This window comes from Rhincodon typus, chromosome 37, assembly GCF_021869965.1.
Source record: "Rhincodon typus isolate 14 chromosome 37, sRhiTyp1.1, whole genome shotgun sequence".
NCBI lineage: Eukaryota > Metazoa > Chordata > Chondrichthyes > Orectolobiformes > Rhincodontidae > Rhincodon > Rhincodon typus.
In genome coordinates this window covers 12,190,535-12,207,904 of record NC_063368.1, presented here as the reverse complement: position 1 = coordinate 12,207,904, position 17,370 = coordinate 12,190,535, and the positions used below count along the sequence as shown (strand labels likewise).

At 45.8% G+C, this 17,370-nt stretch overlaps 1 protein-coding gene across 2 annotated transcripts in view; it reads right to left on the bottom strand.

Annotated features, from left to right (window-relative positions):
• The window catches only part of trpm4a (transient receptor potential cation channel, subfamily M, member 4a), a 78,615-nt gene that overhangs the window by 19,274 nt on the left and 41,971 nt on the right, over positions 1-17,370 (bottom strand). For both annotated transcript variants that reach the window (XM_048617724.1, XM_048617725.1), the window contains exons 13-19: positions 16,685-16,814; positions 15,096-15,241; positions 10,020-10,132; positions 7,614-7,706; positions 5,607-5,847; positions 1,812-1,930; positions 572-704 (exon numbers count right to left, since the gene is read on the bottom strand). In XM_048617724.1, coding sequence (XP_048473681.1) covers positions 572-704; positions 1,812-1,930; positions 5,607-5,847; positions 7,614-7,706; positions 10,020-10,132; positions 15,096-15,241; positions 16,685-16,814 — 975 coding nt within the window. The remainder of the gene's footprint in view (positions 1-571; positions 705-1,811; positions 1,931-5,606; positions 5,848-7,613; positions 7,707-10,019; positions 10,133-15,095; positions 15,242-16,684; positions 16,815-17,370) is intronic.

Below are 17,370 nucleotides of genomic sequence, written 5' to 3'. Positions count from 1 at the left end.
CCTCACTGTAACACCCTCTGATATACCCCACACCCCTCACTGTAACACTCTCTCCGATATACCCCACACCCCTCACCGTAACACTATGATATATCCCACACCCCTCACCGTAACAGTACAATATACCCCACACCCCTCACTGCAACACTCACTCCGATATACCCCACACCCCTCACCGTAACTCTACGATATACCCCACACCCATCACTGTAATACTACGATATACCCCACACCCATCACTGTAACACTACGATATACCCCACACCCCTCGCTGTAACAGTACGATATACCCCACACCCCTCACTGTAACAATACGATATACCCCACACCCCTCACTGTAACACTACGATATACTCCACACCCCTCACTGTAATACTACGATATACCCCACACCCCTCACTGTAACAGTACGATATACCCCACACCCCTCACTGTAACAGTACGATATACCCCATACCCCTCACTGTAACACACTGACATACCCCACACCCCTCACCATGACACTCTCTGACACACCCTTTCCTGTAACCCATCCTGATACACCCCTCACAGCCCATAGTCTCACCCTCACCATCTTGCCGACGATGATGATCTTTGGTCCCAGCTGCTTGTGGATGGCGAAGATGTGAACCAGCCGAAAGCAGAAGACCATGAAGTCGAGGCAGAGAATGACCCGGCCCATCTCGTACCACGAGCTGAACATTCTGCAAGAGGAATACGGTTAAATCCATGACTGTAGCTCTCATTGGCCAGGTACACAAACCCCACTACCACCTCCCCCTCTACCCTGGTCACCCTGGGGCCCATACGGCTACAGGAGCCAGAGAACCAGAGGGCCCCTGCTTCAACTCCTTGGCCAATATGAAGTTGGCTGGTCTTACTGGGAATTGTAATCCTGGTTAGGCTATTGGTTGCTGGCCCACCCAGAGTTACCCTCCCCATCCCATAACTCCACATTTATTATGGTTAACCCACCTAAACTACACACTATGGGTTAATTTAGCATGGCCAATCCACCTAATCTGCGCACCTGTGGACTGTGGGAGGAAACCGGAGCACCCAGAGGGAACCACACAGACACGGGGAGAATGTGCAAACTCCAGACGAAACAGTTACCCGAGAGTGGAATCAAACCTGGGTCACTGACGCTGTGAGGCAACGCTAACCACTGAGCCACCGTGCCACTTTTCTAAACTTCCAAATTCAAAAAAGGCCAGAAAATATGGTTGGAGGGGGTGTCTCTTCACTGGACACCCATGGCAATGTTGTGTGTTGGCACAGGTAGGCTGGGAGGGGGAGGGGAGCGGGCTGGGAGCTTTCCTCACTTAATGGAGCTTTTCCCCCACAACCTCTACCACCTGCTACCCCTCCTCTTCTCCACAAACACCTACTCCACCAATCTACCATTGAGAAGGTGCCCAGTGTCCTTTGGCTGGGTTCTGGTGCCAGTGGTGGAATCTGCAAGCCAACTGGAAGATTCCAAGAGTCTCTTGATCCATTTGGGACTGGCCTAAAGGGCCCAATTGTGGAGAAGTAGGTGTCACCCAAAAACCCCCTTCTCGTCAGTTCCTCCCAGTCCACCTTCCTCCTCACCTCCTTGCCAATCCTCTCTGAAAAAAAGGCCTCCCGAAGATACAACGATAGGGGGCAGGGTAACCAACAGAGAGGCAGGAAATGACATGCATCCTCACCTCTGTCCATCTGAGGACTTCCCAACGGGGCAGTTGGTGGGGGGTGGGGCAGTTTCTTTTCATTCTACCCCTCTTGCCTAACTGACCCGCCCCTCCCTAACAAACAAAATGTCCACTGACCTGCCGATGACCCCGGCGATGAACATGAGGATAGCCAGAATGTCGCACTTGTTCCACATGTCCTGATAATACAGCTTCACCTTCTTCTTCAAGGGGATGTTCACGCTGACAAAGAAGGTCTAGGAAGAGACAGAAGTGCCAGTGTCACCATGGAGACGGAAGCATCACATTTTTGATTGATTCACTCAGAGGATGTGGGTGTCACTTGGCTGGGTCAGCATTTATTACTCATCCCTGACTGCCCTTGGAAAGGTGTTGGTGAGCTGCCTGTGGCAAATAGTGGCTTTGTTCGTGACTTGGAGACACGAGTTGAAATCCCAGCAGCAAGTCACAAAGGAAATAAAATAGCATGGAATTCCAAAGTGAGTCAATTTAAATTTGATTCAAACAGTGAATGAAATCTGGAGTTAAACATTTGGCTTAGTGATGGTGACTGCAAAACTACGAATGGATACTGTTAAAATTTGGCCCTTAAATCCCTTTCAGGAAGGAAACTAATACTTTTACATGTCACGATGGGCCAAAGGTCCTGTTTTTGTGCTGTAAAAACTCCATAGCATGTGACACCAAACTGCCCTCTGAAATGGCCTTGCCAACCACTCAGTTCAAGGGCAATTAGGGATGGGTCACCCACACCGTCCTGAAAGGATAATGAAATTGCATCTCCATGTCATGCCTTGATTGTAAAATTCCCTCTCCCTATCTCTGGAATCTCCTCTGAGATTGCTATACACTTCCAATCCTGGCATCTTGCCTACCATGGGCAGCCAAACAGAGCTAAATGTTGGCAATCCCTCTCTAGGCCTCTCTACTGCTCTCCTCCTTAAGGACACACTTGAACAAAGTTTAGAGTGATGCTGTTCTGGTCACTGTATTCCATAAAGGACATGGAGGCACTAGAGAGGCTGGAGAGGAGGTTTACAAGGAGAATACCGGGAATGTGTGTGTTTATATATTGGGAAAGGATTGGTAGTCCAGTTCTCTTCTCTGTTGACAGATGAGGAGTGACCTAATCAAGGTCTTTAAAAATTACAACAAGGTTTTGACAGAGTGGATGCAGAGAGATTGTTAGATTCCTCTTCTGGGGGAAGAGCAGACCGAGAGGTGGTCAATGTAAGGTTGTCACCAAGAAATCCAACAGGCAATTCAGAAGAAACCCCTTCATCCAGAGAATGGGCGACCTCAATAGTGCAGGGAATGTTTGAGTTCAATTAGCTCAGTTGACTGAAAGGCTTGTTTGTGAGGCAGGGCGATTCTAATAGTGTGGGTTCAATCCCTACACCAGCTGAGTTTACCATCAAAGTTCTGTCTTCTTGACCTTGGGTTGGATCAACCCTATTTGCAACAGGTAGAGACCCACACTGCAAAACAGACCCTATCTTGGAAATACTCATCACTACCTTTCTCTGCTTCTCTCTCTCTCTACCACCCTCACCCTCTCCTTAACCCCATCCCTCCCATTCTTCCCACAGCCTCCACACCATTTCCTTCTGCCTCTCCCCTCTCCTCCTCACCTTCTTCTCCTCTCTCTCTCATCTCCTTTTCACTCCCTCCTCTCATCTCCTTTTCACACCCTCCCCTCTTTCCCTCCTCTCCTTCTGCCCCCCTCCCCTCCCCTCTCATCTCATTCCCATCTCCCCTCTCCTCCTCCCCACTCTCACCTCATTTTCACCCCCACCTTTCTCTCCCCCCCTTGCCCCCATATTCCCCCTCCTTCTTTCCCTCCCCTCTCCTCCCCTCCACTCCTTCTCCCCCTCTCCTCTCCTTCTTCCTCCCCTTTCTCCTTCTACCCCCTTTCCTTTCCTTCTCCCCCTTCCTGCCTTTCTCTTTCTCTCTCCATGCCCCACCACTTCTCTCTCTACCCCATCCCCCTTTCTCACTCCATCTCTCTCTCTCTCTCTCTATCTGGACCCTAGCTGTCTTTCTCCTCCATCTCCCGCTGGGCCATTGGATTGGTGTGGAAGCCAGGAAACAGCTTCAAACAGTGTGTCTGCACATTAATGTCGGGGAAGTTAAAACCACTTTTCTCTGATTCAAACCAGAAACAGAAAATGTTCTCGCTCCTAATTTTAATATTTGAATTAGAAGCAGGGGTAGGCCATTCAGCCCTTTGAGTCTGTTCTGCCATTCAACAAGAACATGGCTGCGATGTTTGTCTTTCGAATTTCACTTCCCCACCTAGCCTTGATAATCCTCGATTCCCCTGATGGACAAGGATCTACCTCTGTCATTAAAATATTCACCGACCTCCAACTCCACTGCCATCTGGGGCAGAGAGTGCCAAAGTGATCAAGATGTGGTCTCACCAAAGCCCTGTTTAACTGAAGCATTATATCCTCATTTTTATGTTCAATTCCTCTCCTAATAAAGACTGGTATCTCATTAGCCTTCCTGACTATGTGCTGTACCTACGCATCAACCTCTTCCGGCTCATGTTGTACACTTTGGGGGTTCTGCAGTCATTCTCTAAGTAATACTCTGCTTGTTCATTCTTCCTGTCAAAATGAACAACCTCACAGTTTTCCACATTGTACCCCATCAACTAGACTTTTGCCACTTATTCAGCCTGTCTAAATCTGCTTGCGTTCTTATTATGTCATCTTCACTCCATACGTTCCTCCCTATTTTCCCATCTTGGAAGCAGAATTCACAAATAGTTACTCGGTCGCACTTAACTTGAATCTCGGTGAAAAGATGGACAAGTTGCCGAGGCTTTTTGTCTTGCCCTGATCAGGACACGTGCAAGAATGCCACATTTCAAATGAGCGCAACAATTTGTACTGCAGGAGGGAAGGAGGAAAGCTCGACTCTGATTGGTCAGAGATGGCGGTGGAGTAAGATGCTTCAGCCACGGATTGTCCACTCCATCCATTTCGTTTTCTTTCTTTTCTCTTTTGCGTTTTTGTCCTCTTCTCTCTTCTTTCTTCTCAGCCTCCAGACACCCGGTCTCAGTGAGAACTCAGCGAGGAGTCATCTCGGCCCAGCACGGCGGTGTCTTGGCCTGGGGTGTGGCTCTCTTGGCCCGGGGTGGGGGCGTCTCGGCCCGGGGTGGCGGCCTCTCGGCCCACGATGGCGGTCTCTCGGCCTGGGGTGGGAGTCTCACAGTCTGCGATGGCGGTCTCTCGGCCCGGGGTGGGGATGTCACGGCCCGCGATGGTGGTCTCACGGCCTGGCCTGGCCTCAGCGTGGATGTCTGGCCTCAGCATGATTCCCGAGCAGTATCCCAACCTCGAGAGTCTCAAGGTGAAGCCCAGCGCGGTCTGGAGTCAAGGACTAGTGCAGACTGGAGGCTGGGTGCTGGCGTGGACTGGGTTGGAAGAACCGTTATCCTGAGCTTTCCATTTCTCTATTTTTCTGATTTATTCCTACGATCTGCAATGCTAGACTTTTTACTTCTTTATTTTTCTAAATTTTTTTCATAAGAACTTGTACCGCAGAATCCGTGCCTAGGAATCTTGTCCCTTAAATGGCACAGTAAGTGGTGATTTGTAAACTTTTCGCTACGTTCATTTGAGTACATGTGACAACGTAGCCAACTCAACTCAATTTGACTGATCAAGGTGTGGCCGAGCAATGGAGAGCTATAGGTTGCACTGATTCCCAGGTTAATTCAAAAAAATTCACAGCATTCTCAAATATTCCTTTGAAATCTGGCATTCTTGGCTATTGTCTTGATAAACGCAAGGCTGTGGCTCTTTTCAGCGAGATTCAAGAAGTCACAAAGTTAAAGCTTTCTTTTTGAGGAATGGAACACAGAGTGATTTCATTCCAAATGGTTTTTCTTTTCCTGCATACCTGTCGGATCTCTTCGAAGGCGAGCGTGAGGACCCAGAAATATAGGATGAGCTCTGCTATCGATGGATTCTTAAGAGGCAAATCCAGGATCAGGACGTAGGCAAAGAGGAACAGGAAGGCAAAATACATGATGACATTCCCAAAGAACGAGGTGACAGGAGCTCCCCAGAATTGCTTCCATCGAATCATCCAAAATGGCCGCATGTTGCCAGGCGACACACTGACGTCAGCTTCACTGTCACTGAGTTGAATGGAAAAAAAGGAACAGATTTAAAGTTGGAACTGTTTGATATTCCACCACAGTTCATTGACAAGTACCATGACTGGGGTGGTACCTTCTCAAGGGGGCGACTGAGGGCGAGCAATAAGCGTTGACCCAGCCAATGGCACCCATGTCCCATGCGTTAGTTAACAAAAAAGAGGACAGTCTGGCTCCAGTGATGGTACTTTAGCCTCTGAGTCTTAATGGAGAGCCAGTATAGACACGATGGGCTGAGTTGTCTTATTCTGTAGGTAGGTCAATGGCCTGGATTTACACTCCCCCAATGGTGGGCTTGGAAGAGATGGAGGGTTGGTGTGTCAGTGAAGCTTGTAAAATCCACAGCAAGTCCTGTCTGTTATCCATCCATTCCACACCCCAACCTGTCTCCTATTTTATGACGCACCATAAAAATGTCGAGTGGATCTCACACAGCCTACTGCAACCCTTAGGTGGTCAATTAGTGACCACTCCAGACCTTGTCCTACCCGACACGGCCATTTTTTGCCTGTTGTAGGACGTCATTCAAACTCTTGGTTGGGGAAGTGGGTGGAACCATTTTTGTCAAAGGCCTGTGGCCAAAGGCATATCGCCAGGGCCCTCTGACCTTCCCATATTTGAACTCTCAAACTCAGCCCTTACCTGGCTCACTGGGGCCTTCCAGCGTGTCCCCAGGGATACCTCAGATTTGCCTGAGTGTTCGGGCTCCTTTCCATTGGGACTGCATGCAGTTCCCAATAGTGGCCACCACTCTGAGCTGGCGATACTGCGACTACATCTAATTGGCCCCTCCATTCTGTAGGTCAGGGGTTCGTTGTGAAATTGGTGGGGGCGGGGAGGTGGTGGTATAGTCTTGTCTTTTTTCTACACTTTCACAGGGCATGGGCATAGCTGGTGAGGACAGCATTTGTTGACCATCCTTAATTGCCCTTGAACTGAGTGACCTCCTAGACCATTTTGAAGGACATTTAAGAGTCAGCCACATTGCTGTGGGTCTGGAGTCATGTGTAGGCCAGACTAAGCAAGGATGGCAGATATCCTTCCCTAAAGGGCATTGGTGAACCAGGTGGTTTTTATACATCAACCAATCTGGTTTCATGGTCACCATTCCTGAGACTTGCGATCAATTTTATCTTTCACAAAGAAAGATTAGAGAATTTGGGCCCATTCTCCATGGAGCAGAGATGATTAAGAGGCGACTGATTGAGATGTTCAAAATTTCAAACAATTTTGACAGGGTAACGAAGGGTATTCTGTTTCCAATAGTTGGCATGTTGAAACTAATGGTCACAGTTTCAAGGTTGTTAACAAGAGACCTGGGAGTGAGATGTGGAGACATTTCTTTACTCAGAGTTTGTTAGGATTTAGAATGCGCTGCCTGGGACAGTGATGGAGGTGGATTCTGTAGGAAGTTTCAGAAGAAAGCTGGGTATATATTCGAAAGTGATGAATTTAGAGGGCTATGGAGATAGGGCTGGAGAATGGGACTAGCTGGGTAGTTCTTTTGGGAGCTGGTACAGACATGATGGGCTGAATAGTCTCCTTCTGTACTGTAAAATTCTATAATTGAGTTTTTTTAAAATTAATTGCGTATGAATTCCAAAAGTTCCCGTGGTTGGGGTGGGCAATAAATATTGGCCTTGCCAGCAACATTCGCATCCAACAGGCAAATGCATGAAAAAGAAGACAACCTCCTGTTTTTGGTCAGAAATCAGAAAATTAATAAAATATTAAAAAGTTCCACTAACTGATAGATGTCAGATTTGGGAAGCAATAAATCACCGTCGATACTGTCCAAATCAGATGTGTTCTTCTCTGTCATGTGTTCCTCTCTGCTGTTGCTGTGAAAGAAACAGGAATGTTATTTACAGGTTGTGAAACATTTCACAACGCAAAGTACTGGGTTTGGCCTGCCATTGTTAGCTGCCAATTTCATCAAATATTTTTCCTCTTCAGAGAAATCTGATGGTCTCTAGCAGCTGGAGGAGATTATATCCAGCTCAACCCTCTTCGAGCACCCCCCTACAATTTTGCCAGTGAAGGGGTTACCATGAAGGACTCTCATTGATCTCTCCTCTCATTGGAGATGTGGTGGTCTTAAACCATCAACCATCGTCTCTCGCTAACAAGAGACCAGCCGTCTGGTCTGGTAGGACGGTGGCAACTCTAACATGAGGTCTGTTTAGCTCAGTTGGCGGGTTGACTGGTGTGTGATGTCAAGTGATATGAATAGCATGAGTTCAATTCCCCCACTGGCTGAAGTTACCATGCAGGTCCGTACTTCTCCCTTTTCCTGAGGTGTGGTGACCCTCAGGTTAAACCACTTCTAGTTGTCTGTCTTGAATGAGAAAGCAGTCTCATGGTCTGGTAGGACCATGGCAGATCCACATTTTAACTCCACTTATTGGTCCCAGAAGCCTCACTGCCCTCCGTTATCAATCTCAATTTTGACATTTTGTATTAACCACATCCTTGGCCTAGTGGTATTATCGCTGGACTATTAATCCAGAGACCCGAATAATATTCTGGGACCCATGTTTGAATCCCGCCATGGCAGGTGGTGGAATTTGAATTCAATAAAATATCTGGAATTAAGAATCTGATGATGACTGTGAATCCATTGCCAATTGTCAGAAAAACCCAGCTGGTTCACTCATGCCCTTTAGGGAAGGAAACTGCCATCCTTACCCAGTCTGGCCTACATGTGACTCCAGACCCACTGCAATGTGGTTGACTCTGAACTGCCCTCTGGGCAATTAGGGATGTGCAATAAATGCTGCCTGGCCAGCGATGCCCTCATCCCGTTCATAAACAAAAAAATAAACATCCCCAGCCTCAACAAGTTTTTGGAGGAGACAGTTCCAGGTTTGCTCTGTGTAAAGAATCACTTCCTAACAATACTTGTCCTGTGACTAGGGCCTGGTTCCACCGACTGCAGCTGCTCCCGTGGGGCCATACACACACCTCATGGCCAGGCCACCAGGATCCCGTCCTTGCTGATGTCCATTTGCACATACACATTTTCACTAAAAGGGCAGAAATCAGGCTTAACTTCCCTTTGTTCTGATTATCCAAGGATTGGAGGCATTGCTGGCGGGATCAGCACTTATTGCCCACTCTTCAATGTGCCTTGAGAAGATGGTGAGCTGCTTTCATGTGCAGTCTGTGTGCTGTAGGCACTCCCACAATGCCCTTAGGGAGAGCATTCCAGGTTTTGACCCAGTGACACTGAAGGAAAGCCGATATAATTCCAAGCCAGGATGGTGAGTGGCTGGGAGGGGAACTTGCAGACGGTGGTGTTCCCCTGTATCTGCTGCTGTTGGGGAAAGTTGCAATGAAATGCATTGAATCACTTGTCAGTGTCAGACCAAATCCTGGGTACAATGCCCCCAGGCCTTGCTGGTTGGCAGTCCAGATGACAACTGGCACTGTAGTTGGTCATTAAGATCATAGGTTTGGAAGGTGCCATCTTGGTAAATTGTTGCAGTGCCTCTTGCAGATGGTATCCACTGCTGCCACCAAGTGTCAGTGATGGAGGGAGTTAGTGCTAAATGTGGTGTCCATCCTTTGAACTGCTTTGTCCTGGATGGTGTCGAGTTTCTTGAGTGTCGTTGGAGCTGCCCCCATCCAGGCAAGTGGAGAGTATTCCATCACACTCCTGACTTGTGCCTTGTAGATGGTGGACAGGCTTTGGGGAGTTAGGAGGTGAGTTACTCACTGCAGGATTCCTAGCCTCAACCCTGTCCCTATAGCCGCATTGTTTATATGGCAGGTTCAGTTTGGTTTCTGGTCAATGGTATCTCCCTGCTATAAGATGCTGGGAGATTCAGCATCGGTAATGTGTTTGAATGTCAAAGCCGATTCTGGGAAGACCAACTACAATGTCATCCAGACTGCTAGCCAGCAAGGTCTGGGGGCATTGTACCCAGGACCTGGTCTGACACTGACAAGTGATTCAATGCATTTCGTTGCAAGCTTGCGAAAGGCGAACACAGCAACAAAACCCAGGAAATTCATGATATCCTTTTCCAGTTTGGTGCCTCCAGTTTGCTGGTGGGTAAAGCGAGAGGGTGGAAAAGGGGGGATGAGGATTGAAGGTGGGTGGGCAGGAACTGGCCCTTTATCATATTCGTCGCAAGCCAAAGGAGCTTTACCTGAACTTGATGAGGTTACTGTATATGAAAAGGGGGCAGAAGAAAGCGATGCACAGCTTCCAAGTTTCTGTGTTCCTGTCCATCTGCCCCCACCAGATCTGATTCAGGAGGGCCTGCCGAATAAAACAGAGAATAACGCATGGCAGCCCCAGCTTAGCCACCACCCCAACCACCACCCCACCTTTAAAGACACCCTTTGACAGTCCACTTTCTGACGTTGCTCAATGTATAGACTGCCCAGACTGTCGATGGCTTCTCACTCTCAGACTCTGCTAACAAGGCAGGAATAAATCTTTGAAACAATAAGAACTGCCGATGCTGGAGTCAGAGATAACATAGTGTGGAGCTGGAACACAGCAGGCCAGGCAGCATCAGAGGAGCAGGAAAGTTGACGTTTCCGGTCGGGACCCTTCTTCAGATGATGTTGCCTGGCCTGCTGTGTTCCTCCTGCTCTCCACTGTGTTACCAAGGAATAAATCTTTTCCGTTTTCATTTAGCCTTATCAAACCAGCTCTGGTTGTCCTGTAGCAACAATTCTGAGGGAACTTTGCATCCATTTACACTGAACAATGTGACAGCAATAGCTATATTTTTTTAAACACCCCCACCCTTTTTACAACAGTTTATTGGCACATGGACTGCAGTGGTTTAAGGAGGAAGCTCTCCAACATCTTCCCAAGGAGACCCAGGGATGAGCAATAAATGCTGGCCCAGCCAGCTACATCCCATGTCCCACAAGAGAATAAAATTAATGTTTTATTATCATCACCATGCAGGAACATGGGTTCTAAATTGAATGGAAAATAGACTTTAGCTTAGTCCCACCTGCTTGCGTTTGGCCCATATCCCTCCAAACCTTTCCTATTCATGAACTTATCCAACTGTCTTTTAAACATTGTACTGTACCTGCATCCACTACCTTCCTCTGACAGTTCATTCCACACACAAACCACCATCTGTGTAAAAAGGTTGCCCCTCATGTCCCTTTTAAATCTTTCTCCTCTCACCTTAAAAATACGCCCCCTAGTTTTGAACTCCCCCCTCCCTTGGGAAAAGACCGACATCATTCACCTTATCTATGCCCCTCATGATTTTAAAAACACCAAGAAGGTCACCCCTCAACCTCCTGTGCTCCAGTAACAAAGAAGTCCCAGCCTATCCGACCTATTTTAATATCTCAAACCCTCCATTCCCAGCAACATCCTGGTTAATCTTTTCTGAATCTCTCCAGTTTAATAATATCCTTCCGATAGCAGGGCAACCAGAACTGCACTCAGTATTCCAGAAGGGGGCTGACCAATGTTCTGCACAACCTTAACATGATGCCCCAACTCCTGTAGTCAAAGGCCTGACCAATGAAGGCAAGCGTGCTAAATGCCTTCTTAGCCAACCTGGCTACCTGTGATGCAAATATCAAAGAATTATGCACCTGAACCCCCTGGTCTCTTTGTTTGACAATACTAGCCAGGGCCCTACCATTAATTGCATAAGTCCTGCCCTTGTTTGTTTGACCAAAATGCACGACCTTACATTTATCCAAATTAAACTCCATCTGCCACTCCTCAGCCCATTGATTCAATTGATCAAGATCTCTTCGCAATCTTAGATAAACACCCTGACAACACATAGATAGACATGAAAGTAAGTTTGTTACGAAGTTGGGCAGAGTAATTGTGAAGTGAGAGGAAGGAAACTAAAATGTGTGGTTCCTTTAAGAGATTTGTGCTTTGTCTGTACTTAGAAATTTTAAAAAATATATTTTTGTGAGCAGCAGCTGAAGTTGCCAGTACAGAGAGCCTCAAAAATTGAAACAAGTGTATCAAAAAAAGTTTTACGGCTGGCGGGCAAAACATTCGTCTTGTTTTGATGTTGTGACAACGAATTTGAATTTGGCCAATTAATTTAAATGAAGCACCTAGATCGAGAAAGTCAATTGAGTTTAAATCTGATGGTATTGACAACCTGAAACCAATCATATATAAGAATTTGATTATGTAATTGCAGGTATATAAGACGCGGGCATTTGGAAAATTGGAGAGACCCAACTGCCATCTGCTGCCAGGGTTAGCACCAGTCAGCTCTCAGAGAAAGCCCATCTAATTAATCAAAGGTACCATGGTATTTTAGCTCAAAGTCCTCATTGAAGCAATTATAGAGATAAAACATCCCTGACAGCAGAATTAATGGAAGAAAGGGGTTTGTGAACAGAGCGGAGATGACAAAATATTCCAGAAGACAGTCTGTGTGAACTTGGAGAGATTAAGTTATAATTTATTGCTTCTTATTAATTGGGTTTATATTAGAGGGACTTGTTTTTATTTAAACAGCGTTCCAGTAGAATTTAGACCAGTTAGGGAGTAATTTGTAGTTGGGGGGAATTGTCAGTTTGTTAGTAATTTTATTAATTTGTTCACTGTTGGGTTAAGTAAATAAATTGCTTCTTGTTACTTGTAAAGTGGAGATCAGGGATTTTCTTTCTTTTAACCACTCTTTTAATAGATTATGAGGGGAAAGACGAGCTTCTCTGGGTGTTTCAGACATAATTATCAGAGGGGAAACCCTGCTCCCGCATAACATCTTGTGTTTTAGTTTAATTATCAAAGGGTTTGGCCATTCCCAGGCGTAACAAGTTGTGAAGTGCATGCAAGGTGGTTACAAAAGGATTAAAAAAATAGGTAGGGTGAGTGAGTGAGCAAAGATGTGGCAAATGGAGTATAATGCGGGAAAATATAAAGTTGGGGATTTTGGCATGAAGACTGAAAAAGAAGCACATTAGCTAAATGGTGAGAGATTACAGAGCTTTGAGATGCAGAGGGATCTGGGGTGTCCTTGTGCATTAAATACAAAAGGTTAGCCTGCAGGTACCGTGAGTCATTAGGAAAGATAATTGCAGGTTATCATTAATTATAAGGGGAATTGAGTACAAAAGTAAGGAGGTTATGCTTCGGTTATACCTCATCAGGTCAGTGAGACCTCATCTGAAGTTTTATGTACTGTACTGATCTCCTTATTCAGGGAAAGATATAAATGCATTAGTTTAGACAAGGTTAACTAAACTAACATTATGGACCAGACCAAACCCTCTCAAGATATTCAGAAGACCCTAACTTTTTCTTGTTTTAAATGTAAATGTAAGGTGTTGCAATCCAGATGTGATTCGATAGATCAATCTAGTGGATTTAAAGCAAAATCACACTTTATTCATCCACTAAAGTTAAAGAAAGAGGAAATTAGAATAACCTAACACCATTGGAAAACTTAACAGGATAATGGATACAGTAACTATTACTAATTAACAATTCCATTATAGTAACTTCCCATAAACACACCCTGGGCAAAAGGCAAATTTAGAACACAGACTGACTCACATGTAGCTCCTGTAGCAGGAAGAGAACCCCTAGCTGTTGGCTGTAATAGAGAGAGAGAGAGAGCGAGAAACAAAAATAGCTTCCACTTCCCAACAGCAACTGCTGCTGAAAAAAGAACGAAAAATCCTGGATCTGTGAGAGCTTGACCACACCCACTCAGGCTGCTTCTATTGTTCTAACTTTAAAAAAACCTCACTGCCTCACAAGCTGTTTACTCCAGTGGTTCTAGTAGACTGCTTCAAACCTCTACCACAAAACCTTTAAAAATCAAGGGTGTTCTATTCAAAAGATTAATTAATTGAATTTTGTTCTCTCAGGGGGTTGTGAGTCCTTCGAATACTTTCCCTGAAAGGCCAGAGGGAGCAGAGTCCTTGAATATTTTTTAAGGCAGTGTTAGATTCTTGTTGAGTAAAGGGAGTGAAAAGTTAGCAGAGGTAGGTGTGAATGTGGGTTTAATATTACAATCAGATAGACATGATCTTATTGAATGGCAGAGCAGGCTGTAGGGGCTGAATGGTCTCTTCTTGCTCTTAATTCAAATGCTTGTAGCTTTAATTCCACTTACCTGTCTGTCTCCCATAACACTTGAACGCTTTTTTAATTGAAAATCTGCCGCAGTCTCAAACATCTTCAATCAATCAGCCTCCAAAATGCTGAGGGAGAAAATCCCAAACACCCAGCAGCCCTCAGAGAAAACATTTCTCCACGTTGCAGTGTCATTGCATTTGACTCAATATAACAGTTTTGTTTTTAACAACAATTGATGATGATTGTTATGATTCTGGGTGTATAAGGTGATGGATTTGAAGAAGTTAACACCCATATTACACTGAGTTCCACCCAGTTGGATATTGTCCCATGTGGGGGAAAATGGTGAATTCTACAACAACCTTCATAGGGAGCAGATGGATTTTGAACAGCTCTCATAAGTCCTAATGATTAACCCCTATCCCGACTTTTAACCTAAGTTGTATTTATTGTTACTCTGTAACAAACCATCTTGTTAACTAAGACAAATATGCTGTCTGTTTTGAATTACCAGTAGTCTATCCTCTACCACTGATCATTAGATAGGCCCTAGGTACAATATTAATAAAGGAGAAAACCACCTCAAACAATCCTTATCCTGCACCACATACTAGCAGCAATCACAGATGCCATGAGATGCCAACAATGGCAATCAGGGTAATATCACACTCACCCGGATTTTTAAATTGAAATTTAATTTCTGCCACATGCTGCAATGGGATTTGAACCTTTATCCCTCAGAATGGAGCTTGGAAGAGGTTGTCTTGGGTAAGTAACTGGAGAGACTAGGCTGTTGGTAGATTTGCCAGTTTATTTAATATTCTGTAAAATATTTACAATCTTGAACTTACAATAAGGCCGTGTACAAGACCCTATCTCTCTAGAGTCTACTGTCAAGTGACCTGTCATATCACTACAATGTAGGCTAACTATTACATGTTTGAGTGCTAACCCTTTACTCTGCAGCTCCTACGGGCATTTACCTGAGCACCTGAGTTACTAGGCAACGGCCATATCCATGGCACCATCATCTCCGTGTGGTTTTAATGTAGATAAACCTCTGTGTCTCAGAGTCCACAATCTATGTTTCATGTTTAAATCCCGATCCCTACCGTTATCACTTTCAAAGCATTAATTGTCGGGGAATTCCCAGATCGCGGGGTTAATATTCCCAACTGACCTGGACTCCGTCATGAGCAAGAAAATTTCGGGCGTCGGCCTCGTTGGCAAGCTGTAGACAGGTGGCACTGCCCCACAGTGGGCACTGCCGCACCAGCAGCCGGAACGCACGCTTCTCATTGTGACGGTAACACTGGTTGAACACGTCTGTGAGCACAGGACAAAGACAGGGCATCAGCATTGGCAAAGTACATGGGCAAGACAGCTAGCCATGGCTACCAGAGTGCCCACAAGCCACACGTGCGCACACGCACGCACATGCAGACATGCACGCACACATGTACACACACATGCATACGCAAATAGACATGCATGCACACATGTACAGACATGCATGCAGACACGCACACACGTGCGCACACACATGCACGCACATATACAGACATGCATGCAGACACACACACACGTACACACACATACAGACATACATGCAGACACGCACACACACATGCATGCAGACATGCACATGCATACACACATGCATGCACACACACATTCACAGACACATGCACAAGTGCACACACACACACGCACAGATACATACATATAGACACACACATACACAATGATTCAGAAAAGGTAACAGTGCAAGTAAAGGCCCTTTGGCCCTTCAAGACAGAACCAGCAAATTCCTGGGTGGGGCTGAAGGTTGTATATGGGGATAGAGTTGGTAGCATGGTCTCTGGAATAGACTTGGTGGGGCTGGTTTATACAGCACACATAACAATCAGAGTAGAGTTACTTGCTGGGTGGATAGGTTTAGGGAATAGGATTGGGTGAGTGGGCCTCTCAGTTTGGAGCTGGTGAAGTTGGTGGTTGGGTGGGTAGTGTGAATGGGCTGGAGATTTGAGATAGGTATCGAGTCTTACTTGTAGATACTACCTCATCAACCTGTTTGAGGTGTTATTACACACCTCTGGAGCAGGTGGGACTAAACCCGATGTCTCCTGGGCTACTACCACTGCAACACAGTCCCAGAGTCTTATTTGCATGAAATTAATATTAAGGATATATGGATGGAAGGCAGTCTTTAGTTAATTACTTAGGCGCACTTATTGACACTGGTTCTGGTTTGTACAGTTAGGAGCTACTCCCAGGTGATGTTTCACTTTATAAATAAATCTAAAACCTAATAAAGATTGATGTTTCCTTAGCCGATAGCCTGTGAAATGTTTAACAAAGCGGGTGTGTCGAGTTGGATTTTTCAGAGCTAGGATGGTTAGAGGGGTATGTGGGGTGGGGAGTCTGGGTGGTTAGAGGGGTATGTGGGGTGGGGAGTCTGGGTGGTCAGAAGGGTATGTGGGGTGGGGAGTCTGGGTGGTCAGAGGGGTATTTGGATAGAGGCGATATTAGGTGATTAGGAGGTTTTGGGTGGTTAAAGGGGTTTGTAGGGACCGTTTATTGAGTGATCAGGCAGGGCATGAAGTTGAGTTTTTGGGGTGTTTAGAAGGAGCGAGAGGTCATGTGTTGCATCAATAAATCTGGGGGAGCTACAAGGAGGTGAAGCTTTGTTCATCTTTTGGTGGAACAATTTAGTTCTTTCCTTTGAAACAACTGGTCCAGTTTCAGCTTCATTGTCTCCAGCCATACCTAGCGACAGTTGGGCAAATTTTGCTGCCATCTCCTTCATGAGTTGGGCCCCTTCTGCTTCTGGCTGGTATCGAGCCATTTCCCTCAGGATCTTGCAGGCAACGAGGCCAGAAGACACTGACTCTCCACCCTGCGGGTTGGAGAAGACAAGTTAAAGAGAAAATGGGAAGATATTACTTTTCTCTCTCCTTTTATCACCAAACTACCTTCAAACTATATCAACCTTGTTAGAAATCTGTCAAAACCTTTGTACACCGCCATATTAAGGACGTGAATATTTCTGAAATACCTTGAGAGATATTACTGTTGCAGGATGCTGGCAAAAAAAAAACTAATGTCTTTCAATCCTTAGCCATATCCTCTCTAAGGCACTGCTGTCTTGTGCCCAGTGCTCACTGTATTCCCACATCTTGTCATTGTCCAAGAAGGGAACATCATATTTGGGCAAGCAATCGAACAATTCCAAACATGAGCTTTTATTTACAGCCACCAAAAGGGCGCACAACAGAGCTCTTTCATACACAAGGACAGCTTCCTCCTCCCCTTTGTCTTCATCCTTCTCCTTCCTGGAAGACTGCTCCTAAGGAGGAGGTGTTAGCAATTCTGGAAGGTGTGAAAATAGATAAATCCCCTGGGCTGGATGGGATTTATCCTAGGATTCTCTGGGAAGCTAGGGAGGAGATTGC